This window comes from Chrysemys picta, chromosome 7 (genome assembly GCF_011386835.1).
Source record: "Chrysemys picta bellii isolate R12L10 chromosome 7, ASM1138683v2, whole genome shotgun sequence".
Taxonomy (NCBI): Eukaryota; Metazoa; Chordata; order Testudines; family Emydidae; genus Chrysemys; species Chrysemys picta.
This window is the reverse complement of record NC_088797.1, coordinates 85,308,865-85,336,284: the sequence shown is the minus strand read 5'-3', so window position 1 is coordinate 85,336,284 and position 27,420 is coordinate 85,308,865. Positions and strand designations below refer to the sequence as shown.

Sequence of the window (27,420 nt, the reverse complement as noted above, 5' to 3'; positions counted from 1 at the left end):
GAAAAATTTATCTTATTTTAGAGTAAGCTGAAAGTAATGAAGTGTATAGATCCTAAAAGCTGTAGCTAGCAGGCTCTTTAGGAAATCACTGTGAAGTACCTCGCCTCGCCTTTCCCTATCCCAATAGCTGCCAATCCTCATCTCTTTAGAGAAAGACAGAGAGAGCGAGAGACTGCACGTCAGAACCTTGTTATTTCCCTACCCACCTTCAGAAATCAGAACCTCCCCTGTTGCTATGACATATCATTCTTCTGCTGACGTTTTATCATATCTGTGTGGGCAGTGTTTGGATTCACTGTGTCCCTGCTGCTTAAATGAAGGTTAGACTAAATGTGGACTAGAACAGTGTCCTTGTCATTTTGAGATATCTTTAGACAATGATTTCCATTTACTGTGTGAGCAGCATTTTGTGATCACATGATCGGATTCCGCAACACCTACACTAAGTGTAAAATGAAGCCACAAAAATTTTATATTGTTGGCCTAACATATTACAGGAAAAACACACTGCAGCGGAGGTGTACGCTACTCAGCTCCAGTTTCTAAGGGCTTATTTATATACAAAAAAGAGTGAAATAGGACTTTTCTAATCTAAAATAAGAGTGTCCATACAAAGGTTTTGTACCAGTTTGACTATACTGATTTTGTTAAATTGGGACTCAAACTGTGTAGATCAACCCTTAGGCTCCTACTTCCCAACAAAGTAATATGCCGTTGCCGGTACACACATCTCTATCATCATCTTTAATGGATTAAAGGGACTGTTAGTTTTTTTTTAAATAAATGAATATTACATATAATTTTACAGGAAAATCCTACATATTTTAATAGAAATCAAACCAACAGTTGTATAAATAAAATAGGGGATCTCTAAAAGTGATTCTTTAAACCTAGGAATGTATCATATACCACTAGACCATGCTTTCTCCTCTCTCTGAGGGGACTATAATGAATCCCCCCTCTTCACAATGACAGTGGGAGCCGGCCAAGACCCATCTCCCTCCAGTGGGAGCCAGTAGCTTTTCCACTGAGTCCCACAGCTCCATTCAGATTCCTCTGCACTTTGGGGTTTCCCCAGTACCGATAGTCCAGAACACACTGCACTTCTCACAGGAGCATTCTTCACTCTGGGACATAAATACGAGTTTAAGTCCGTTTGTACGAGAGTTTAGCAGGACCCAATAGAGGAGCTCTCAGGTCCCAGCATTGTCAGGGGAACATTGCAATTCTTTCCCTAAAGGCCGCAGCCATTTTAATTCCTCTGATCCCGGGTTGGGTGTGGACTCAGGATGTGGCAGCATTGACCATTTCTATTTTCCCCAGTTAATACCTACTTGTTTTTAAATAGTCACGCTAACATTATGGCCTGACAATTGCTAGTATTCCTATACAAAACTAATACAAATCAAATATTCATCCTCATATATAGCCAGGATACTTTTGAGTCAGCTGATGTTGTGGGATTGCTATTGAAGTTAAAATTGGCTATGCAGGGATCATGTAATTATTCCTGTAGCAACATTTGAATGTATATAAAAAAGATTTGATGCAGGTCACTAGTCTCCAACTGCCCACCTTTTTTCAGTAGGGAGTACTATACAGTATGTTTGAATTAGTACCTATAGCTTTGAAAGAAGAAACCCACTCACCCTATCTAATGTTTTTCTAAGATGCTCATCACCACATGATTTACACTGCTCATTGCTTTGAAAAAGTTGATTCCAAATAGTGCCTGCTTATTTTACTTACTAAAAGTAATTTTCTGTGAAGAGTCAGTATTTCATGGGAAAATCTGATCAAGTGGTATTGTTAAATCTGAAGAAAGGTATAATGAAAATAAATGTAAAATTATTAAACTACTTGTAAGAGATCATGAAAACATGCATGTGATGCATACGTTTCTGTTTGTAATATGATTGCGTGAGTAGTCTGTTCTTAAATATTAAATATGCATTTACCTTCTCCAGCTAGCCCAGAAACAAAAATGATATATTAGCTCTTTAGCAAGTGAAAATCATTTTCAATTTCATTAATTTGTTTTATTTTTTTTCATGCATTCGGTAATTGCAATATGTCACAGTGAAAGATACTTTTGACCAGCTTTTAAAAAATAAAAAATATAAAGTGAATGTATCTTAAAAAATGTGATTCATTGTGGCTAGGATTAAATTTTCAGTCTTATTTCAGTTTTTATATTATTGTTAACATGAAGCCAACTATTTAACACAGTACAAAATAGTTATGGATGCATCCAAGACCCTAGAGTATGTCTGCTACAGGCATCCTGCTGTCAGCACAAATGCTGTGTCTTGCTGTGCTCCCAGCACAAGTACACAGGAATATATGTGAACAGAGGATTGAGAGGGTATGGAAGCAGCTGAGATTGGAAACCAGAGGTTTGCCATTTTGATTCTTTGTGCTACATATTATTTCATTGCATTCGGCAATCCATTAAATAAGAGTGTGATTTTTTTAAGTCACACCCAAGGGTATTGACTATTTTCAAGATGTCTATAAATCTCAGCCTATTTTACTGTCCATGTCCCACTGATAAATATAAAACAGACATTCCTGTTTCATCCCCCGCTCGTTGGCCCTTGCCCATTAATAAACCATCTTTATCAACTGCCCGCTTGCTGAGCTCAGGTACTACTGATAGGTTTAAAAAGTTCACATCAGCCTGTGTCTCTGCTGCTCACCCCATGTCACTGAAGAGTCACTTTTGGAGTGAGCAACAAAACATGCTGTTCCCACAAGAATTAATTTAGCATGATTGGAGACATGCAGATCAGCAGCCAGGGGACTAAGAAAGATGGAAAGAGAAACATTTCCACAACATGGAAACAATCTGATTTTTAAAAATTGATTGGGAGGAAAGACTGGAAGGAAAACAAGAACTAGATAAATTAATGTGGCCTCGTTCTAGAAAACATTCCTGGGACACGGAGATTAAAAGAGAGGTGTAATGGGGTGGTCTGTCCCTTTAAAGGCTGGGGGGCAGGGAGCTAGGGTGACCAGATGTCCCAATTTTATAGGGACAGTCCAGATATTTGGGCCTTTTTCTTATGTAAGCTGCTATTACCCTCCACCCCCGTCCCAATTTTTCACACTTGCTATCTGGCCACCTTACAGGGAGCAGTCAGCCCTGTTCTGAAGAGAAGCCCAGCAGGCAGGTGCTGGGAATTGGCCAATCCAGCAAGACGGCATTTTGTGATTTGATCTGATTCCCAGGTAGAGGCTATAAATAAGGGCCCCAGGCCATGAAAGAGCCTGAGACCAAGAAACAGCTGAGAGTACACTCTCCTATGGGCTGCAGCTGATTTTTCTACAGTACATCCACTTTCTAATAATGTCCATCGTATGTGGGGTGCACTGTATTACAACTAGTCTGGAACCAAGACAGTAGAAAATGTAGTAATTAGGGCTGTCCATTACTTGCAGTTAACTCACGCAATTAACTCAAAAGATTGTGATTAAAAAATTAATAGCAATTAATTGCAATTTTAATTGCACTGTTAAACAATAGAATACCAATTCTATATAAGAAAAAGGCCCAAATTGAAATGTATTAAATATTTTTTGATGTTTTTCTACATTTTCAAATATATTGATTTCAAATACAAAGTATACAGTGCTCACTTTATATTATTTTTATTACAAATATTTGCACTGTAAAAATGATAAACAAAATAAATAGTATTTTTAATTCACCTCATACAAATACTGAAGTGCAATCTCTTTATCGCGAAAGTGCAACTTACAAATGTAACTTTTTTTTTGTTACATAACTGCACTCAAACAAAATAATGTAAAACTTTAGAGCCTACATGTCCACTCAGTCCTACTTCTTGTTCAGCCAATCGCTAAGAAAAACAAGTTTGTTTACATTTACGAGAGATAATGCTGCCCGCTTCTTATTTACGTCACCTGAAAGTGAGAACAGGCATTCGCATAGCACTTTTGTAATCAAAAATAAATATAAATTGAACACTGTACACTTTGTATTCTGCATTGTAACTGAAATCAATATATTTGAAATGTAGAAAACAATCCAAAATATTTAAATAAATGGTATTCTATTATTGGTTAACAGTGTGATTATTTTTTTAATCTTTCAATTAATTTTTTCAATCATGCGATTAATCGAGATTAATTTTTTAAATCACTTGACAGCCCTAGTAGTAATACATGTTTCATTGAACATAATGTTTCATTGGACAAAGTTAATTAAATTTATTCCAATTTGTATATCTATTTTAAAAAACAAAAATGAACAAATATACCCACTACAGATGTACAGTACCAGAATCTCGATACCCACTGAGGCAGACCAAGCTAAGGCTAAAAAAACCCTAAAACCCTGAAAAACTGGGTGACAAACTCACAGGATAACATTAGTGGGGCAGGAGATCAATTAAGCACTTCAAAAGCTGATTTTGGGGGGGGGAAATTACATTTATGTGACCTGCTGTATATCACTATGTATGGCATTCGGTCATGTTGCAGCAATGAGTCTATTGTGGTATCCCAGAACACAGTGCTAACTAGCATCAGGACACCCCAACCTCCACCCAAGTTATGGTGGGTCAAAGATTTGACTTGTTCTGCATTGGCGGCGGTTCTAGTCTAGCTGCTAGCTAATAGTGGGTATTTCTTGTTGGTCTCCACCCAAGTTATTTTGTATAGTCACTGAGCAAATCTCTAATGCACTTGTAAAGCTGTACTTAAATATTTGTCTTTGTTTTTAATTTTCTCCAACATTATGCAATCTTTTTGCCACAGCAGTAATTAGGGCAGCTCCCTTTCCACTTCCATCTTCAGACAGCATGAAAGTCACATCACACTGAGGTGCCATTTCTTTCACTGTTTCCCGTAAAATCCCAGAAAAACTAAAAGTAAAACAAAAACATGTTACAATGTGTAAATGGAGTGATCATTTCTACTTGTTTATAAATTATTTAAATCACCACTTATTTAATTTAGTGTATTCTGAAATTTTTAGTTTGCTGATTTTATGCTAATGATTATCATACACGACCACCATAATGTACCCCCCGGTATACAGGATCCTGAGTGTATCCATGTTGTTCACATCCTTTCTTCACTAACCCAGACTAAAAAAAGGTTTGTTTCACCTCTAGGAAGCAAGGGGCCAAACAAATAAGACAGCACATCAATCAACATCCTCCATTGGTTCTCCCCCCCCCGTCCCTTCAGTATGTTCTGCCTCCTACAACAGAAAACAGAAGCAAGTTCTTCCATCTTGTGAGATTGTGAGAGAAGAGGACCCATTTCCTCAGAGAGAACCATATGTCACTTAATGATGGTTCTCTCTCTAGCACGCAGCAGCAGGCAACACTGGGTTCCAAATTCCTTTCATATAAAGAAGCACTGAGGCCTTCTGTGGAGCCACTAGTCTAGCCAGCTCTTTGCCATCTCACCCATTGTACTTTATGGGAATTTCACTTTGCCTGTTCCAAGTGGTGCAATAGTGAACATGGAGCTTTTTAGGTGCCAAGGGGTTCTGATGATGAAGTCCCATCAGGAGCTAATGCAGGAATTTGTACTGCAGGTGATTCGGAAGAGAAAAGAAGGGAAGAAAAGATGCCAAAAGAAAGTAGTTAAATCTATGGAAACATTTCCATAGCCTAAGTTGGTCAGTTGGGAGATGGCAACTATAAATTCCTCTCTATAAAATGTGTGAAAAGTTAATGTAATCTGGAAACATTTTAACTGCAAACAAAAAAAGTGGCACTTCCCCATCTTGGTCACAGTTTTCATTTTCGGTTTTCCTATCTTTCCTACCATCATGAACTGAAGATAGCAGAGAAACCTCATATTTTAAAAACTATTGAGGATGATAGGCAGTCTTCCTTCTGCAAAGTGGGTCTTCTGATGCGGCTAGTTTGGCAGCAAATTCTACACCTTCCTCTACCCTCGTTAGACCTCATTCATGGAACATGGATGTAACCCCAGCAACTAACGTAATCTTCCATTTGAACAAGGCCACCTCTTTGGCCAAAATTTGGCCAAAGCCATCACCAAAAATGTTAAAGGTCCAAAATGCCAAAGATTCATTAGAACCATTAGAAACTTCTTCCGTTACAGGTTTCCAGCATGAAGATTTCCTTTTGACTGAGATTTTGGGGGGAGGGGAGGCGGGTTTCTCCCCCTAACTGGAATTTTAATACATTTTAAGCATCCAAAAAGGCCATAAAAAGGAAATGTTAAGGATAATATATGTGCTAAATGAACCAGAGAGGTACACAGTCTTTGACAGATGCAGCTGTTGGCTTGGCACAAGAATAGAGTTGACTTACCATTTATACTGTATAAAAAGAGTTTAGGTAGTTTCTAAATGTATTTAACTAAAAAGATAAACCTTCATTGCTTGCTTGCTGTGGAAGCTAAAACATTGGAAACTAGCTCTTCTGTTTAACTCAGAATCAATCATTACAACCTCAGCAGCAAGTTTCCCTTTCTTCAGTCAGGCTCCTTTGATCTAATAAAGTACAAGAAGGCACTGCTTTGAGCAGGGCCAGTTCTAGGCACCAGCAAAGCAAGCAGGTGCTTGGGGCGGCAAATTTGCAAAGGCGCAAGAATCCAGCATGAGAGCTGAGAACCAACAGGGAGCCCTGGGAGCTGTAGTTCCTTGGTTAGCTCCCTGCCTATAGAGCCAGCCCTGGAGCAGGGAAAGAACTACATTTCCCAGCATTCCCTCGGCCGCAATTAACAGGAAAGGGAGGGGGAAGGAGTGTAAAACTGAAACCTCATGCTGCAGCTTGCTGTAAATGGTAGGAACAGAGCCAGCTCTAGGTTTTTTGCCGCCCCCCATCTCAGCCCTGGGCTCCCGCTGCACCCCTGTGTTGCCCCAGCCCTGGACTCTCCCCCACCCACACACCCCTGCCGCCCCAGCCCTGGGCTCTTCGCCCCCCCACACCCGCACCTCCTGCCACCCCAGCCTTGGGCTCTTCCCCCCACCCCCCACCCGCACCTCCTGCCACCCCAGCCCTGGGCTCTTCCCCCCACCTGCACCTCCTGCCGCACCAGCCCTGGGCTCTCCCCCAAAGAAAGAATTGGGTGGACTAAATGGACATTGCACCTCTCTATCTGAAGCCTAGCAAGGCAGGTATGTGGATCCCACTAGAATTTAAAATGAAAAGTAAGGGAGAGGAGGCTCTATTAGACTGGGCAGCTTTAGATACAGTACCAGGCACGTAGGAGGATTTACATTTCTGAGCCATGGAAGCAGAAATTGACTTTTCTTTTCCAGATTTAGCTAATATTCAGAAAGGGAATCCAGCACCTGCCTTCCAGATTTGAACACCTCAAAATTCAGGAGTGCTCAAGCTCAATTTGAGCAGCTGTTACATCATTTCTCCCAAATCAAATATACTGATCCACTGTAACTTGCTGTAGGAAAAAGTAGAATAAATTGAGCAAGAAATGCTTCCCAGTGGTTATTAGGACTGGAATTGCTATTTTCAACAGCCATTGCTTTTTTTATTATTATTATGATGATTATTAAGTTTTATTTGTTTAAAAGGAAGACAGTGATATTGCATTAGCAAATTCCCCATAGAAACAAAGAATGGAACAAAAGAATAATAAAGGCACCTCAACTTTTCCTCATTTATGGAGGACAGTCTTATAATATGCATCCAGATATCCTCCAATCACACAAGCTGAAAATTGTTCCACTTTACTGCAGTTCTGTAACCATATGGGAACCAATCCTGTCTGTGTTGTGTGCACATCTAAAATTCCTGCTGAATGACCCGCCCTGGGAGCGAGTTACCAGTGACCCAGGGCTGGGGCGGCAGAAGGGTGCAGTGGGGGGGGAGGGGGACAGCCAAAAATTTTTTTGCTTGGGGCAGCAAAAAACGTAGAGCCGGCCCTGGCTTTGAGCCTCTCTCTTGGCAATTTTCAATCCTTAGTCCAAATTAATAAGTCAACTGCAGGGATACACATTCATTTCTTGAGGATAACCTTTCAGTTTCTATAATCTAAACAGACTATTGAATACAGTTTTGTTTGTTTTCTTAATTCAACACTAAAGCAAAGGAGGAACAAAGTACTCACTGCGGGTGTAGTTTGTATAAAGTCCCATCCACTCCAACAGTGATTTTCAAGTGCTCTAGATTTCTGTTTTCTCTCTTCTTCTCTACGATAGCAGCTAGTCCTGCTCCACATAGCTGGGCTGCTCTCTTTGAAACAGCACCACACACCTCCTTTACGATAATGCTGTCATCACAAGTGCTGTCCAATCCAAGCTGCTGCAGAATTCTTCTAACCTGGAGAAGGGCTAGCTGGTCACTGTGTTCATACAAACACAACAGCAACTTTTGGTTAGGAGATACTGTGTATACTTGTGGATTTTTAATCTTACAAATGAAACCAGATTGTTAGAGATTAGCTCTGGAGAAAAGCCCAAACACCCTTAATTGGGAGGGAGGTTCTGATTGGAATCCAAATCCAAATTTTGCATCTTGAGTCCTTCTGCGATTGCGATGAATACCACTTAAGAGGAATGAGGTAGTTTTTCAAAGGCACAAATAGCTGTTGGGCACCTCTCATTGAAAACACTGGTCTACAATTTTTGAGAAATCGTCTGCTTCAGAGATAAAATGTGCTATTTATTATGTATTTTGATGTGCTGAATTCAAATATGACAATTAAAACAACTGATTGGCTACTGTTTCTAAGATATTTAAGTTTTTACATTTTATGTCTAGGTATATTGTGTAGATAGAGTTTTAATCATAAATTGTAAACGTAGGTCTTTTCATGTGTTTATGGTTGTTTTACATGATAATATTTCACCTGTCCTGTTTATGTAACACTTTAAAAATCAGCAAAAGGGTTATATAAATAAAATTTATTATGAAACAAAAGGCAAAAAACTATTCTGTACATAGTTTAGTCCTATTCAGTGTCTACTCGGCGCTTCTTGGCTTGTCTCTTGTATTCATTAAATGGAGCATCTCTTGTCACTGTCCAGCAATAGTCTGCAAGCCTTGATGGGTACCATTTGCCCTGATAGCGTTTCTCCATTGTTGCAATGTCCTGGTGAAATCGCTCGCCATGCTCGTCGCTCACTGCTCCGCAGTTCGGTGGAAAAAAATCTAGATGAGAGTGCAAAAAATGTATCTTTAGTGACATGTTGCAACCAAGGCTTTTGTATGCCTTGAGGAAGTTTTCCACCAACAACCTGTAGTTGTCTGCCTTGTTGTTTCCGAGAAAATTTACTGCCACTAACTGGAAGGCTTTCCATGCTGTCTTTTCCTTGCCACGCAGTGCATGGTCAAATGCATCATCTTGAAGAAGTTCACGAATCTGAGGACCAACAAAGACACCTTCCTTTATCTTAGCTTCACTTAACCTTGGAAATTTTCCACGGAGGTACTTGAAAGCTGCTTGTGTTTTGTCAATGGCCTTGACAAAGTTCTTCATCAGACCCAGCTTGATGTGTAAGGGTGGTAACAAAATCTTCCTTGATTCAACAAGTGGTGGATGCTGAACACTTTTCCTCCCAGACTCCAATGACTGTCCGAGTGGCCAATCTTTCTTGATGTAATGGGAATCTCTTGCACGACTATCCCATTCACGGAGAAAACAGCAGTACTTTGTGTATCCAGTCTGCAGACCAACAACCTTCAAATCGCCACAGAGCTGCCACTGATGTTGGTCATAGTTTATGCACCTCAAAAGTTGTTTCATGTTGTCATAGGTTTCCTTCATATGGACTGCATGACCAACTGGAATTGATGGCAAAACATTGCCATTATGCAGTAAAACAGCTTTAAGACTCGTCTTCGATGAATCGATGAACAGTCTCCACTCGTCTGGATCGTGAAAGATGTTGAGGGCTGCCATCACACCATTGATGTTGTTGCAGGCTACAAGATCACCTTCCATGAAGAAGAATGGGACAAGATCCTTTTGACGGTCACGGAACATGGAAACCCTAACATCACCTGTCAGGAGATTCCACTGCTGTAGTCTGGAGCCCAACAGCTCTGCCTTACTCCTGGGTAGTTCCAAATCCCTGACAAGGTCATTCAGTTCAAAGGAGGAGGATGGGAGAAAATGTGGGTCCTGTGACATTGATGGTTCAGGACCAGAAGTTTCATCCTCTTCCTCTTCTGACTCAAGTGAGAATGATTCCGGTGCATCAGGAACCGGCAGTCCTTCTCCATGGGGTACTGGGCGTATAGCTAATGGAATGTTTGGACAATGCACAGTCCACTTTTTCTTCTTTGACACACCTTTCCCAACTGGAGGCACCGTGCAGAAGTAACAATTGCTGGTATGATCTGTTGGCTCTCTCCAAATCATTGGCACTGCAAAAGGCATAGATTTCCTTTTCCTGTTCAACCACTGGCGAAGATTTGTTGCACAAGTGTTGCAGCATATGTGTGGGGCCCACCTCTTGTCCTGATCTCCAATTTTGCAGCCAAAATAAAGGTGATAGGCTTTCTTAACCATAGTGGTTATACTGCGCTTTTGTGATCCAAAAGTCACTTCACCACAAACATAGTAGAAGTTATCTGCACTGTTCACACAAGTACGAGGCATCTCTGCTCACTTTGGCTAAACAGAAATGTGTCCCTTTGCAAAATCAAACACTGACAAATAAAAGAGCACGACACTGTATGATTTCTAGAGCTGATATAGGGCAATTTGTTCAGCAGAGTGATGTAAGCTTTGTTATGATTGCATCATCCATGACTTCTAGGAATAACATGATGCAATTCATATCATGTATGATGCAATACCAGCTTCAGATTGCATCATTCATTGTTTTGCCTAAAAAGCAAGTACTGTCCAAACCCAGTCATAGATTTATTCATAGATCCAGTCAAAGATGTATTTTAGTCATTTCTGGTTTAAACTGAGATCCCTTGCCTTTATAACTCACTTATCGTCTGCCATTCCCAAGTCAAGGGTCGTATATACTGACCCAATAGCATATCTTGAAAACTAGAGCCAATCAACAATTTTAAGCATCATTTTCGTTCTCAGTGACCCAGAATTAGTAAAGTTTGACTACATTTATTTCAGAAGCATTTTGGCAGTAGAGCAGTGAAATCAGTAGGAATTAGGCACCTCACTGCCATTTCTGCCTTTGAAAATCAACCACCAATGGGTCACAAGTCAGCTACCCTATTTTTTTAGCATCTTTTCCTTCAGGATCAAAAAGTGATTTTACTCTGAAGATCATGGACAAGCACCCACATACATGCATGCATGCACATGTACATTCAGAGCACAGTTCTTTTTTATAATCCACTATTAATACTCTTTTTGTAAAGGTAGTAACACTTGAGTGCCTCAGCAAACACTGTGAATGAGATAAAGGCTGTGCATGGTGGTAGGATTTTTAAGATGACACGGTTGGGTAAGAACGGGGATAATCACTCCTAACAATTACAGAATAATTATGCAACTTCACCCTCCCCCTCACCCTCCCCCTTCCCCACCCCCCACTCCTATTTTTAACAGGCTTCCAGGAAGGGGAATATTCCATGTTTTTGTGGGGGAATCTCAGAATCATAGGACTGGAAGGGACCTGGAGAGGCCATCTAGTTCAGTCCCCTGCACTCATGGCAGGACTAAGTATTATTTAGACCATTCCTGACAGGTATTTGTCTAACCTGCTCTTAAAAATCTCCAGTGATGAAGATTCCACAACCTCCATAGGCAATTTATTCCAGTGCTTAACCACCTTGACAGGAAATTTTTCCTAATGTCCAATCTAAACCTCCCTTGCTGCAATTTAAGCCCATTGCTTCTTGTCCTGTCCTCAGAGGTTAAGAACAATTTACCTCCTCCTCCTTGTAACAACCTTTTATGTACTTGAAAACTGTTATGTTCCCTTTCAGTCTTCTCCTCTCCATACTAAACAAACCCAATTTTTCAATCTTCCCTCGTAGGTCACGTTTTCTAGACCTTAGTCATATTTGTTGCTGTCCTCTGGACATGCTCCAATTTGTCCACATCTTTCCTGAAATGTGGCACCCAGAACTGGACACAATACTCCAGCTGAGAAGTACAGTGGAAGAATTACTTCTCATGTCTTGCTTACAACACTCCTGCTTACAACACTCCTGCTAATACATCCCAGAATGATGTTTGCTGCTTTTTTGGGGTGTGGGGGGGCAACAGTTTTACACTGTTGACTCATATTTAGCTTGTGGTCCACTATGACCCACAGATCCTTTTCCGCAGTACTGCTTCCTATCCAGTCATTTCCAATTTTGTATGTGTGCAACTGATTGTTCCTTCCTAAATGGAGTCCTTTGCATTTGTCCTTATTGAATTTCATCCTACTTACTTCAGATCATTGCTCCAGATCATTCTGAATTTTAATCCTATCCTCCAAAGCACTTGCAAACCCTCGCAGCTTCGTATCATCCACAAACTTTGTAAGTGTACTCTCTGTGCCATTATCTAAATCACTGAACATCTGAATATCTTCATTAATGATCTGGAGGATGGCGTGGACTGCACTCTCAGCAAGTTTGCAGATGACACTAAACTGGGAGGAGTGGTAGATACGCTGGAGGGTAGGGATAGGATACAGAGGGACCTAGACAAATTAGAGGATTGGGCCAAAAAAAACCTGATGAGGTTCAACAAGGACAAGTGCAGAGTCCTGCACATAGGACAGAAGAATCCTATGCACTTTTAACAGACTAGGGACCGAATGGCTAGGAAGCAGTTCTGCAGAAAAGGACCTACGGGTCACAGTGGACGAGAAGCTGGATATGAGTCAACAGTGTGCCCTTGTTGCCAAGAAGGCTAACGGCATTTTGGGCTGTATAAGTAGGGGCATTGCCAGCAGATCGAGGGACGTGATCATTCCCCTCTATTCGACATCAGTGAGGCCTCATCTGGAGTACTGTGTCCAGTTTTGGGCCCCACACTACAAGAAGAATGTGGAAAAATTGGAAAGAGTCCAGCAGAGGGCAACAAAAATGATTAGGGGTCTGGAGCACATGACTTATGAGGAGAGGCTGAGGGAACTGGGATTGTTTAGTCTGCAGAAGAGAAGAATGAGGGGGGATTTGATAGCTGCTTTCAACTACCTGAAAGGGGGTTCCAAAGAGGATGGATCTAGACTGTTCTCAGTGGTACCTTATGACAGAACAAGGAATAATGGTCTCAAGTTGCAGTTGGGGAGGTTTAGGTTGGATATTAAGAAAAACTTTTTCACTAGGAGGGTGGTGAAGCACTGGAATGGCTTACCTAGGGAGGTGGTGGAATCTCCTTCCTTAGAGGTTTTTAAGGTCAGGCTTGACAAAGCCCTGGCTGGGATGATTTAGTTGGGAATTGGTCCTGCTTTGAGCAGGGGGTTGGACTAGATGACCTCCTGAGGTCCCTTCCAACCCTGATATTCTATGATTCTAAGACAGAAACCACCCCATTCTAATGAATTACTTTACCTTTCAATATGAGACAGGAATTTTGTTTCAAATATTCCTCTTGTCCTGAGCGATTCCGAAATCTGACCTCTGAACAGAAGTCCATGGTTGGTTAAGTCAATCAAAATTTGCCTCACTATTTCACCCAAATACATTCCACTGGTCATTTTTTCATACCTATTTTACAAAAAATATTAATAAATAATTACAAATAATTAAAAGATGGAATTAATTCTGTTTAATACCATGGGTAGTACATACTATAATCACCCCCTAAAAATATTAAAAACTCGGGTAATTCCACTACCCTAAACTCACTGCTGCTTGGCTGTAAAAAAAACAACACGTTATCTTACAATTACTTCAAACGCAAACACTAGTTAGAATATTTCATGTTCTAAAGAAGATAAAGAAATTAGAAAGAACACACAAAATATTAAGTATAATGCATTGATTGAAGTTCCAGTTTTAGATTAACTCTAACATTTTACCCAGCTTCCCCCACCTTTAACTTTGGTGGCTGATATAAATTGGCACTTAGATCCAGATCAGGTCTGGCCTTGCAAAACCAAACTCAGACTCCTCAACTCATTTTTTGCAGGATTTATTTTGAAGTTCATTTTTAATACAAAACTTTCACAATTAATCTTATTTGGAAAGTATTCACAGTTGAGTATTTTATCCTAGCGTCAAGCCAAGTGGAACAGTAAAATAAAAGGATGACAGGACAACACAGTCATGCTTATGTTTTGCATATGTGTCTTAAAAGGTGTTCTGTTTTGCAAATCACCTGTTTTGGCAATGTTGATGTGGGGACAGAGAAATAATTTAGTCCAGATATAAAGAACATAGGCAATCTGCATGATTTATAGTTTGGCAAATGAATTACGATACCAAAATCTCCTTGCAAATTACTTGTTTAAAAAAAAAAAAAAGCAGTTCAGGTTCAGGAACGTTGCAGTAACCTATTCATCATTTAAAAACAATAAAATCAGCTTTACCTCTGTTTCCCAGGATTTAATGAACCCTCATCCACTTCTTTATCATATTTTGTTCTGATACTATCAATGCACCCATTGTCACCAAATCCTCCCCATTCCGTGTTAATGCACATTTTCCCTTCAGTCCCTTCCACAATTTCAATATTCTTCATCTCTTCCATGTAGCACACGTTGCTGCCAGTTCCTGGGAGAAAGCAAAAGGGCTTCCGTCACATCTAGTTAAAGAGTAGCTGAAATGCATAGAAGGAAATCATGGTGTCTATACTGTGAAATATTTAAATGTCACTCTCCTGAACCAGATCCGTATTACAAAGATATCCCAAGATCTTAATAGAAATCAGTGTCAACAAGTGGCCTTTCTGATAGTATCTTCTACATCCGAAGAAGTGAGGTTTTTACTCACGAAAGCTTATGCCCAAATAAATCTGTTAGTCTTTAAGGTGCCACCAGACTCCTTGTTGTTTCTACATCATTGAAATACAAACATTCAGAACTGAGGTAGGTTTTCCACAGAATATGCCATAGAAATTAAGAGTACTGGAGATTTCCTATTACTGCAATGCCCTCATGGGAATCTCACTGGAGAAAAGGAGATGGGATAGGAAGGCACAGAGTCAGGTGACTGAATACTACCCAATTGATATTTGCATCACATTTTGCAGGCCAGACAACTCATGCTACTGTAAAAGTTATTTGGCTCAACCATACTTTGTTTTATCCCATGTTCATGCATCTACATGTCATATTTGCTTGTTCAGTGTTGCTACACACTGGCCAGGCATCTTTATCTGCCTACCTACAATGGACCCTGAGTCCTTTTGTTCAGAGGATACACCAGATTCACAGCTCATCTCTGCATGTGAACACATTCTCCAAAAGAACATAACATCTGAATCTAGAAATAGTTGAGCAGGCAGAGCATCATCTTCAGTGCTTAATTTGTGCCAGGGCTGGGCCCTGGCATCTCTGGGCTTGCCACGGCAGTTATGAAAGTAAATCAATTGCTTGAGCCCTGGCACCTAATTGCTTGAGCCATCGCACCTCTTTCATTACAAATTAAGCACTAATCATCTTCCTACATTATTAGCTACAGTCTCCAAGGATTCCCTCATTATATTCTGCTTTAAACACCCTTCCCTGTCCTCACCACACGTAAGGCTTACAGATTGGCCAATAAGGGTGTGTCTACACTGCCCATGTTACAGTGCGGCCCTGGCAGACATGGGCAATGTAGTCATGCTCTATCGCTGGAGGAGAGCTCTCCTGGCAATTAAAAAAAAAACAACCCACCCAGAACAAGGGGTAGCTTTATCACTGGGAGCCGGCACTGTCTATACTGGCACTTTTCAGCGCTAAAACTTTTGTCACTCAGGGGGGAGTTTTTTCACACCCCTGAATGACTAAAGTTTTAACGTTGAAAGTGGCAGTGTGGACACAGCCTTAAATTGTAGCACTAGAGGAAGAGATGAAACTTCATCAACTGGCATCCATAACATGCCACAGCCTTTCCCCCAGCTATATTCATAGCCCCAGGGTGGTGTATTGGAAACAATAAAAATTGTCCAGCTTGCAGGCTAGAGACTTTGTAGGAAAGTGTGTGATCAATCTATACCTTGCAGAGTCAGTTTGCAGAAAGCTAGAGTAAGGTGGGGTGAGCTGTGCTGCTCTGTTTTAGTGATCAGCCTATTTTGTTTCCCTCCATTTGGGGTTTTTCCTGTGTCCTGATTTCTAAGAAATAAAGTAGTCTTATTTTAAAGCTTTCCAGAAGAAAATATGTAATGTTTGTATCCAGTTTATCTGTTTGTAGGTTGTGAAACATAACTCGCTGTCAGTCCAGTGACTGAAAATTAGTTAATCCCATTCTCCTACATCCTGGTGCAGATCATTACCACGGAGCTATCAAGGTAGCACAAGTTCTCCAGACATTAATAGTTCTTATGACAGACTTTATCTGTCTCAGTGGTAAGATTTTTTTCTATCACAAATCAACTGATCATTTAAATATTTTGCTTTCATTTTAAACAAGTAATTTGACTAGTATTTTACCTGCAATAAAGCCAATTTCACAATTTGGATCCTCATAGCCACATGTCATCATTGTTCCAACAGTGTCATTTACCACTGCTACAATATCCAAGTCAAACTCCTGCAATGGAAATCATATTATTTAGAAAGGGGTGCAGCTGTTTTAACAAACCAAATAGATAGGAATAGAATTCCTTACATTTCTGCGTTTAATGGCCTCTCTTAGCATATCAACAACATCCTCTCCTTCACAGTCTGTTGCCTTGAAACCTTTTGTCCACTCCACAAGTGCTCCCTGTAACAGAACAGCAACAAAAATGACAAATGTAGTTGGATGTGAATCCTGTGCACCGAATGGGGCAGGGTCCTGTGGAAAAAGTACTATGTAAGCATGTAATTAATGACTGTATCATTTGCGCAAGGGGGCTGAATTAAGGTTGCACAGGTAACCTTCGTTCTGGCATCTCCTAACATTTGAGTGCTTGACTTTTGCAAACATAATAATGTTCTTTTAATGTAGTTTTTTATGTATAATATGTTTTTGGCCCGTGTAAAACCCAACTTCCACTGTGCTGACTCCACTTGCAAAGGCGGATTTACCATGTAACAAACAGTGGGGTGGCACGGAGCCCCCAATGACGGGGGGGTCCCAAAATGCAGGACAAATCTCATCTGACAACCTGCCCGAGTCCCGGCCGGTGGCACAGCAGGGCTCAGGCAGGCAGGCTGCCTGCATTCCATGGCTGGTGGCCCCACACTGCTCCCGGAAACGGCCAGCTGCTGGCAACATCTCTGCGTACCCCTGGCGGGAAGGAGGCAGCTCTGCGCGCTGCCCCTGCCCCAGGCAGTGCACAGAGTCCCGCTGCCCCCCTCCCCCCAAGGGGCGCGCAGAGACGTACCAGCAACAGTGCAGCAGGGCTAAGGCAGCTCCCTGCCCGCGCTGCCTCCCTCCCTCTGTGCTGCTACCAAAAGCAGCCAGCATGTCCCTGCGGCCCCAGGGATGGGGTGTGGGGGAGAGAGTCCCCACACGTTGCCCCCGCCCCCAGCACCAACTCCGCAGCTCCCATTGGCTGAGAACTGCAGCCAATGGGAGCTACAGAAGCGGTGCACAAAGACTCCCGTCCCCCGCCTAGAAGCCGCTGCCAGCGGGGTGTGCTGGTCACTTTCAGAGCTGCACTGCTCAAGGTAAGCACTGCCCCCCTGACCCCTACCGCACCCCCTGCCCCAGCCCAGAGCCCGCACTCAAACTTCGTCCCAGCAGGGCCGACTTTAGGCTGATTCCCCCGAATCGGGCCCCTCGCCTAAGAGGGCCCCACGCCCTAAAGAAGAGAGCCTAACTTTTTAATTTTTACTCACCCGGCGGCGGTCTGGGTCTTCGGCGGAACTTCGGCGGCAGGTCCTTCACTCGCTCCGGGTCTTCGCTGGCATTTCGGCGGTGGGTCCTTCAGTGCCGCCGAAGACCCGGAGCGAGAGAAGGACCTGCCGCCAAAGTGCTGCCGAAGATCCAGACCACCGCCGGGTATTCGAATCGGGCCCCGCACTTCCTAAAGCCAGCCCTGCCTCCCAGAGCTCACCCCTCATACCCCCTCCCACCGCACAACCCCCTGCCTCAGCCTAGAGCCCAATCCAGCACCCAAACTCCCTCCCAGAGCCTGACTTCTGCACCCCAACCCCGTGCCTCAATCAAGGTACACCTCTACCCCGATATAATGCAGTAAAGCAGTCCTCCGGGGGGGCAGGGCTGCACACTCCGGCAGATCAAAGCAAGTTCGATATAACGCGGTTTCACCTATAACGCGGTAAGATTTTTTGGCTCCCGAGGACAGCGTTATATCAAGGTACAGGTGTACCTCACTTTATTTTCATTTACTTCCTATTACTTATAATATAGGAGGAGGATGAAGAAAACAAAGTATGAAAAACGTGTGGGGCGGGGGGGAGATAAGAGAATATTCTTTTTCTTGGCTCGGTCCCGAGGGGGGGCCCCAAAAATGAAGCTGTGCACAGGGCCCCACTAATTCTAAATCCGCCAATGTCCACTTGGTTTGCTGTTGACAACTTTACTCCATGGTTTATTAAGATTCTGAACCATGCTTGCAGCACAAACAGTGGTTCAATTTGTCAAGTTATGTCCCTAAATACTAGACGTTACCAAGGTGTAGCTTGTTACCAGAACAACAGAGACACAGTTAGACCGGAAGAAGATAGCCTCACATATGCCATTATTATTTGACCACGTTTGAGTAAACTATGACAAGAATTATATTTATTATAAATAATTAAGCAGTCAACTTAATGAGTTTTAAGAAATTTCCATTGCAAAATTTCAGCTCATTTGATGCGTGATTCTGGGGATTCTTATCTAGGTTACCATGTGAGTTGTTTTAACTCTAAGATAAATAATCTGATCCCACTGATGAAGTTTTGAAATTATGCTAAAAATAACTAGTTTTCCATTGTGCAACCAGTATTATACAGACTGCTCGATATGAACCAATGACAGTTTCTGAACGATGCTGAAATCATAGCTGTTAATTACACCAAGTTTTTAAAAAAAACAAGATAAAGAGATAAAACAAACTGGCCCAGAGGGTGCAAGCCCTGACTCGGATTGATAGTTCATAAATAATCTGTCATTTTGGCTGCATTTTCCCATCACTCACTAATTTGCTTCATATTTGAAAGGCAGAGCGATAAATAGTTCTCAATTATAACCAAGTCCTTAGGCTGAAGTTCCAATGTGTGTGGTTGGGTTTTTTTGTTTTTTTTTTTTTTTTGTACAACAGGTTTAAAATAAACCAAGCATTGACTGTCCTTTCAAATTTTTACAGAGTCTAAATGTCAAATCAGAGCACAAAGGGGGAGGAAGTATCATGAAAAGCTGCTTGATGATCAATCAAAATTCAACCCTTCGCTGCGAATGACTAAGTTCAACTCTGCCCTCTGGTGCATCACAAAATGGAATAAATAAAGTGTGAAAGAAGACACTGAGTGCAGATATCCTTTTTTCTGTTGCACACTTCTGAAAACACTCAATTTGTAGCTGGAAAAGTATAATTAGGAGACTAATTTCCATTGATGATATCGATCCAAAGGAGAGCAAGAGATTTCTGACCCATTAAAAACATACAAGATCATTTAGTAGTCACCATGGCGTCCTCTTCTTGCTCTGTAAGTAGCCAACTGGCTGAATAAGCCAATATTTAGTATAAGTAAGGGTGGCAAAATCTGACAGTATATATACTTAGAATATTTTTGTGTGTTTATGGTGTTTTTTTCATCTCTATTTTATGTGAGGCAATTCATAAGTCTAAGGATCTGCCCTGAATCTTATTTAAAACCTTGGAAATCCTTGCTTGTAAAAAATATAAAATTTTAAATGCTGGATTTAAAATGAAGGGTTTCTGCGTTAAATGACTGAACAGAGACTAGTTAAAAAAATCCATCAAAATGATCCAGCAATTTTCTTAATAGGAATCAGACCTACTGTAGCTATTCAACACTGTTTTGTGTTCCAGTCCTTACCTTATCAATGCTAGCTTGCCTGCAGGGAAAAGAGAATGTGAAGCCCAAAGGGAGACGTGCACCTTTTATTCCCATGTACTCCAAAAAATCTGCTATGCACTGGACAATGTGATCAAAGAGCTGGAAGAACAGAAGCCGTGTGTAAAAACCAGCACACATTTAATGGACAATAATGTGGCAAAAATAATAACCAGTTTGGACATTACCTCTTCCCCTGTTCCTTGCATAATTTCCAAAGGAATGGCAAAGATTTTATTGTACATTCTCACAGATTTTCTTCTCCCACTTCGAATTTTCACAAGCAGAACTCTGAAATTTGTTCCCCCAAGATCAAGTGCAAGGAATTTTCCTTTTTCTGTATCGGAAAAACAAATATTTTTTTCAGTGCTTCTCAACAGTTAGACATAGTACATCTGCTTAGTCAGAACATGCAAGCTACGGGAGCCATTACAGCACACCATAAATACTGGGTAAGAGCTGACTGGGAACTCTAATTCCCATCCTGCAGAAAATTCCCAAGTTTAAAAGGTGTTCCAAAAGGGAACAGAAAATAAAAGATCAAAATTTCTGAAGAATGGGAATTCCAAAAATTTGTTTAGAAAAAAAACTTATTTTGTTTCAACCTTTTAAAAATGTTTCCAAGGCTTCCTGAGCTTCCGGGAGCCCCAGCAGCCAGCCCAGTGGGGAGCTCAGCAGTTCAGGGAGCCTGGGAGCCAGGACTCTGAGGGCTACCAGGCTGCCAAAGAGCTAGGAGAGCCTGGAAACCCACCTGCAAGGCAGCCTGCCAGGTAGCCTGCCACAGAACCAGGGACTCTGTCAAGGCTGTTAAGTAGCCGGGAGCTTGGAAGCCCTGGAAGACTGAACTGCCAAGGAGTCAGGAGCATTTCACGAGACATTGAAACTCTGACAAACTGGCAATTTCCAACAGAAAATTCTGGAGGAAAATTTCCAACCATCTCTACTATGTAACCTTACATTTTTGTGTGCCTTGCAAAGACCCTTACCTGTTCCATCCGGTGTTCCACAAACATAAGTTGGTAACATTTTCACTGTGGCGGTCGCATGTGTTTCTTTCTTCAGTCCATATTCCAATTCTTCCCTCATTTTATTTTTCACTTCTATAAGATTCTCCTTGGAAAGTTCAAATGATGCTAGAATATCATCAATTTGTTTGCGCTGAGATACCAGTCTGCATGCAACTGCAGTTACCATGGCTGCTCCCTTCGCACTGCCACTTTCAGAGAGAAGAAATCGGACATCACAGTTTGGGACCAGCCTTCTCACAACCTTATGCAGGCGTTTAGGATATCTGGAAGAAAAATCATTGCCTTAGACCCTTGTAAAATATTGTGTGTATAATATACATGTACAAAACCATACACATCTGTAATAAACACACAAAACTTCATAAGTACAAAAGGAGAATTACCAAATGCAACCTCAGAAATTAAGAGGGGGAATGAGTGTGCAACTCTTGTTTTCTGGTTATTGGCAGCTTCAGTTATTACTGTAGGTGAGAAGGAATTATTGGCAACATCTCCCATGATCAAATCCATACAAATAGGCTATAATGAAATTACACCTTAAAGTCTTGCTACATTGGCGAGTTCAAGTGGGAAGAAGATCCTGGGGAGAAGGGAGGCCCCTATATGACATATTGGGGAGGGTGTAAAGATAGGCCTTAACCAGACCAGTTACAACTTGCCACCTTCTCAATTTTGTGGAAGTGTAGGTGTAGATTCAGATCCAAGCTTTGAATTCAGGCCCCTCTTTCCATAATGTGCCGACTCTGAACACTCTAGAATTTGGGTAAGCTTGATTTAGATTAGATTCTGGATCCAAACTTCTCAACTCAGGTACACCTCTAGTTAAGAAGGAATGTGCTACAGCTAATAAACCAAGGGTTCAAAATAGAGAAATGAATTAGGAAAGAAAGTTAATTTGAAAATTCCATGTGATAGATCATAATAAAATGTATTGTGTTGATTGTTTGCTAAAGGAGCTGTTTTTATTTATTTTCCAAAAAAATCTTTTATCTTTATAGAGTTCACATTCAAGTATGGTCTTAGAAAGGTGAATGGTACACAAGACATGGGTGAATGTCTGTCCCCTCCCCCGATCTAATGTTCGTAACCTTTGCTAAATAACCCAAACAAAATAATATAGCACCTAGGCAGCTTACTTACTGAGGGTGTGTTTTATACAGAGTTCCATCTATTCCAACAGTAGTTCTCAGTCGTATAAGTTTTTTATTTTCTCTCAGACGGGTCAGTATTGCTGCTAAGGCAGCAGCACAAAGATTTGCGGAGCGAAATGAAACGATGGTGCAGACATGCTGAACAGCAATGCAATCTTCTTCAGAAGGAGTCAGGCCCAGTTCCATCAGAATCTCCTTAGTGTTTTGGAGACCTTTTTTATGTCTAATACCAAACAAAGAAACATACATTAACCTATACTAGAATAATTGTGTCTGGATGTGACTAACAGAAAGCAACACAGATTTAGGTCACAAGAGATTAGGCAATTTCCTGAGAGCACTGGTTCTACGTGCTTCATAGATTACTAGTTGTCCACAGATGATTTGCTTCCAATCTGCAGTGAGCTGGCTGATTACAGGTTGATAGCTTCTCCTGTTCATTTTTCATTTTTTAAGGTTTCTTGCCATGAATCAAGTTGTCCAACCAAATAAAATTAGAAAGTCTCAGAAGGCCTGATACAGCTCCAGTGAAAGTCAATGAAAAGATTCCCATCAAGTTTAATCAGAGTTGACTTGACCCTTGAATAAACAGGGGAGGGCGAGTTATGTTTAACAAACATTAAACAGGCTGCTCCTTTTCTGTATCATTTTCACCCTTGTCTGCTTTCTCAGGTTTTAGATTATTATTAGAAGTAGAATTGGAGCACTACATGCTAATATTCAAGACAAAATATTCAAGACAACATAATAAAGTCAGGGTCCATTTTGTGGCTGGAATATGGCCCATGTTTAAAATCAAAGCACCAGAAACAGAGTTTTCAAACACTACAGACAGTCATCAATAACAAGTATGAATACATAAAGCCTTCCACTCTTCTGAAACACTGAAAACAGCTCAGTGGATCTACACACATGGTTAGGATGACCAAACAGCAAGTGTGAAAAATCGGGACAGGGGATATGGGGTAATAGGAGCCTATATAAGAAAAAGACCCCAAAATCGGGACTGTCCCTATAAAATTGGGACATCTGGTCACCCTACACATGGTCAGGTCTCTCCATTTGTTACATACGATAAATATAATACATTTTAATAGTTCAGTGTGTGTTTGCCTCTGTATTACTTTATTACCTATTAAAAGACCAGTTTGGTCTACTAGATTCTCCCATTGATTCTAGCACTGAATTGATTTGAGCAGAAATTTGATCATCAATCCAGGATTAATCTCAACAATCAATTTCAAATATTTACATATTATAATAGCATGGAAGATGACTAGTTGCACTTATGGAAAGGCTAAAAAGTGATTACTGAGGAGTGTTTTTAAAGCTCTTACTTTTCCATAGCAGCTACATGTTTTGTCTCAATCTTGTCCTTAGTACGGAGAGCTGTTGATATCTTGCCATTGAAGAGCAGGCCTTTCTTTGCCATTTTTAGAAGAATGAGTCTTACAAGTTCTCCTAAATACAATCCACTAATCATCTTCTCAAACCTGTTAGTGAATACAAGCAATGGTTACACTCAAGAAAGATACCTAGGCATCATCATGGATAGGCCTCTGAAGATATCTGCTCAATGTGCAGTGGCAGTCAAAAAAGCTAACAGAACATTAGGAACCATTAGGAAAGGGATAGATAACAGAAAATATAATCATAGAATACCAGGGTTGGAAGGGACCTCAGGAGGTCATCTAGTCCAACCCCCTGCTCAAAGCAGAACCAATCCCCAGACAGATTTTTACCCCAGTTCCCTAAATGGCCCCCTCAAGGATTGAACTCACAACGCTGGGTTTAGCAGGCCAATGCTCAAACCACTGAGCTATCCCTCCCCCACTATATAAATCCATGGTACACTCACACCTTGAATCAGGCATGAAAGTAATTTAAAAGACTTACCAGTACGCCAGAGTCCTGAGCAGGGGGCGGGACCTAAACTGGAAGGAGAGTGGCCTCAACCAGAAGGTGTGGGACCTTTAGAGCCCCTGGCCCTTTAAATCGAGATTTAAAGGGCCCCAAGCTCTGGCTGCAGTAGTGGCGGCTGGGAGCCCTGGGCCCTTTAAATCACTGCCGGAGCTACCAGCTGCAGAGGTGGCTACCGTAGCAGAGTCCTGGGCCCTTTAAATTGCCGAAGGAGACCCAGGGGTCCCGGCTGCCACCGCTACCCCGGGGCTCCAGCAGCAGGGCTCAAGCGGCGATTTAAAGGGCCTGGGGCTCCAGCCGCCGCTACCACCCCGGGCCCTTTAAATCTCTGCCGACTCCGGCAGCAGGGCTCTGGCTGCAATTTAAAGGGCCCAGGATGGTAGCGGCAGCCAGAGCCCCAAACCCTTTAAATCACCACCTGAGCCCCACTGCCAGAGCCCTGGGGTGGTAGCAGCGGCTGGAGCCCCGGGCCCTTTAAATTGCCGAAGGAGCCCCAAGGGTCCCAGCCTCCTCTGCTACCCAGGGGCTCTGGCCGCGGGGCTCCGGCAGCAATTTAAAGGGCCTGGGGCTCCAGCCACTGCTGGGAGCCCCAGGCCCTTTAAATTGCCACCTGGAGAAGCTGGTCCGGTACGGCGTACCGGCTTACTTTCAGCTCTGCCTTGAATACGGTGTGCAGTTCTGGTCACCCCATCTCAAAAAGATATATTAGAATTGTAAATAATACAGAGAAGGGAAACAAAAATGATTTGGAGTCTGGAAAAGCTTCCATATGAGGAGAGATTAAAAAGCCTGGGACTGTTCAGCTTAAAAATAGAAGAAGGGGGAGAATATGATAATACTTAGTCCTGCCATGAGTGCAGGGACTGGATTAGATGACCTCTCAAGGTCCCTTCCAGTCCTACAATTCTATGATAGAGGTCTATGAAATCATGAATTGTGTGAACAAAGTGAATAGGTAAGTGCTATTTACTCCTTTACATAACGCAAGAACTAAGAGACACCTGATGACATTAATAGGCAGCAGGTTTAAAACAGACATAAGGAAGTACTTCTTTAAACAACACACAGTCAACCTGGGGAATTTGTTGACAAAACTGTAACTGAGTTCAAATCTGCATTAGATATGTTAATGAAAAATAAAGTCCATCCAAAGCTATTACCCAAGATGGCCAGGGATGGAACCCCATGCTCAAGGTGTCCCTAAATCTCCACTTACCAGAAACTCATACTGGACAACAGAGAATGGATCACTCAGTAATTGCCCTGTTCTGTTCATTCCCTCTGAAGCATCTGGCACTGGCCATTGTAAGAAGACAGGATACTGGGCTTGATGGATCATTGGTCTGACCCAGTGTGGCCATTCTTATGTTCTTATATAGACAAAAACACCAAGGTACCTAAGTGAATCTAATTCTTTCTACAGATCACCAGAATTGCTATATGTTTAAAAAGTAAAATGTAATTAAGCCTACATAAAAGTAGGTACCAGCAACTCTCTGTATTTTTGTAGGGATATTAAAGAAGATACTAACAGTGATTCCCCCAAGTGACAGTGACCCCCTCATAATTTGTCCCCCACACTTTAAAATCCAACAGTTTCACCAAGTACAAAAATCTCTTGGGTCTTCTGTTAAAACTTGTAAGCTACTGTCTGTAGAAACCATTGATTGTATCTATCCTGTGAAAGATACTTTATTACTATGTAAAACTTACAAACAAGTTAATTGACTTTGTTCTTGAAGTATTTGATACAATGTAAACAAACACTATAAGCCGTTAAGTGACTTTCACTTCATTGTAATAGCAACAGCTCCTAGGACAGACCCCCCACCCTCTGTGATTAAAGGGCCGGGAATCTCAAATGAATTAGCACACACCCCGAAAGTGGTGGAGACAGTAAATTAAAATATGGTTAAGATATGGAATGTATGCTGATGAATGCTTGATATACATGAATGGTTAGGGAGGTGCCAGCCTAGAAAGGGAGCACCCATCGGCCGAAGAATGTGTCAAGTGGCTGACCAGACAACCCCCAGAGGGTAAACTGGGATCCACCCCATCACCTGGAAGGATGAGAAACACAAACTTTGGACAGCTTGGAGCCACCAGGAATGTGCCCAGGAATGTGCCATCTGCTGATTGAGTCAGCAACAGCAGAATGAAACAGATCCCATAGACTAACATAGGAATCAATTCCTATAAGAATGGGCTCTCAAGACTGAGGACTTTGAGTCTCTGGTTCTGCTGCCAGCCTCCAGAAGCATTAGGTGCACCTGACACAGACTCGGCTCCATCCTCATGACCAAGATACCTGGCCAGTAACTTGGCATGAGCAACTTCTAGGCTGGTAACTATAACACCTATACAGAACTTAAATGAATGATTGTGTGTGTGTGTGTGTGTGTGTAAGGAATAAGTAGTGATAGGAATAAGTAGTCAAACAACATTGTTTACTTTTATCTTTTGCTTTACCATTATATTTACAATAAATGTGGCATCTTTGCCTTATCCCTCTTAATAAGATCCTGCTGGTTTTTATTCTATTGGTATAACATTTTAAACTGATTATTAACAGTCATTGAAGCCATATTAAACATGATGCATTTCATTCCAAAGGCTCTAACAAGTAATACTGCAGGAATCTCACTGTGATAAAATGATACATTTCTGTAATTAAAAGAATAATGTGAGGGAAAAACATCAGATTACCAGCCTTTCAAATAGTAGCAGTTAAACCTGGGTGTGCATTTACTTTCTGTGACACAAGGACAAAGCAGGTATGCCTATGTTAATGCTTCTTAAGCAATGTATTAATATATTTGCCTGCAACCCAGCCATTGGGAGGAGCTTGGATGAAATACACTTTTAACACAGGTTTCATCTATATGCATTGGGGACTCCTCTTTTGAGCACCTACAGGGTGATATGCAGAGAACACTTTAGAAGATAGTGTGTCACAGAGAAGCAGTTTTCAATGACTGACCTTGCATAGGAACTCTTGGCATTCATAGTGAATGAGTGGGCTGAGGTTACACTAATATTCCTAATTCTGTCACTGCTGAGGAGCTATCCCCACCTCTATCCTGTGGTCCCTCATTAACATGCAAGTAATTTAAGAACACATGACAGATACTCTCATGAAGAAAAATGATAACAAATCAGCCTCACTTCCTCATTTTACTCCATCACAAAATGACAACAGAATTACTGACTAATAATAATGTACCATTACTGGTTGCTTTGTGGGGATAGAAGGTGAAATCCTGACTCCACTGAAGTCAAGTCAATGGCAAAATTCCTATTGACTTCGGTGGGGCCAGGATTT

The 27,420-nt window shown here is 41.5% G+C and overlaps 1 protein-coding gene across 2 annotated transcripts in view; it reads right to left on the bottom strand.

Moving 5' to 3' along the window:
* Positions 1-2,187: 2,187 nt before the first annotated feature.
* HKDC1 (hexokinase domain containing 1) overlaps positions 2,188-27,420 on the bottom strand; it is a 47,021-nt gene continuing 21,788 nt past the window's right edge. Inside the window, exons 8-18 of one of the 2 annotated variants that reach the window (XM_005281897.5) lie at positions 23,513-23,668; positions 22,165-22,398; positions 20,983-21,287; positions 20,185-20,333; positions 19,979-20,098; positions 16,653-16,748; positions 16,475-16,574; positions 14,429-14,612; positions 13,449-13,604; positions 8,083-8,316; positions 2,188-4,889 (exon numbers count right to left, since the gene is read on the bottom strand). In XM_005281897.5, the coding sequence (XP_005281954.1) occupies positions 4,745-4,889; positions 8,083-8,316; positions 13,449-13,604; positions 14,429-14,612; positions 16,475-16,574; positions 16,653-16,748; positions 19,979-20,098; positions 20,185-20,333; positions 20,983-21,287; positions 22,165-22,398; positions 23,513-23,668 (1,879 nt within the window). In that variant the 3' untranslated portion in view covers positions 2,188-4,744. The remainder of the gene's footprint in view (positions 4,890-8,082; positions 8,317-13,448; positions 13,605-14,428; positions 14,613-16,474; positions 16,575-16,652; positions 16,749-19,978; positions 20,099-20,184; positions 20,334-20,982; positions 21,288-22,164; positions 22,399-23,512; positions 23,669-27,420) is intronic. The other variant, XM_065553494.1, reaches the window with a different exon arrangement.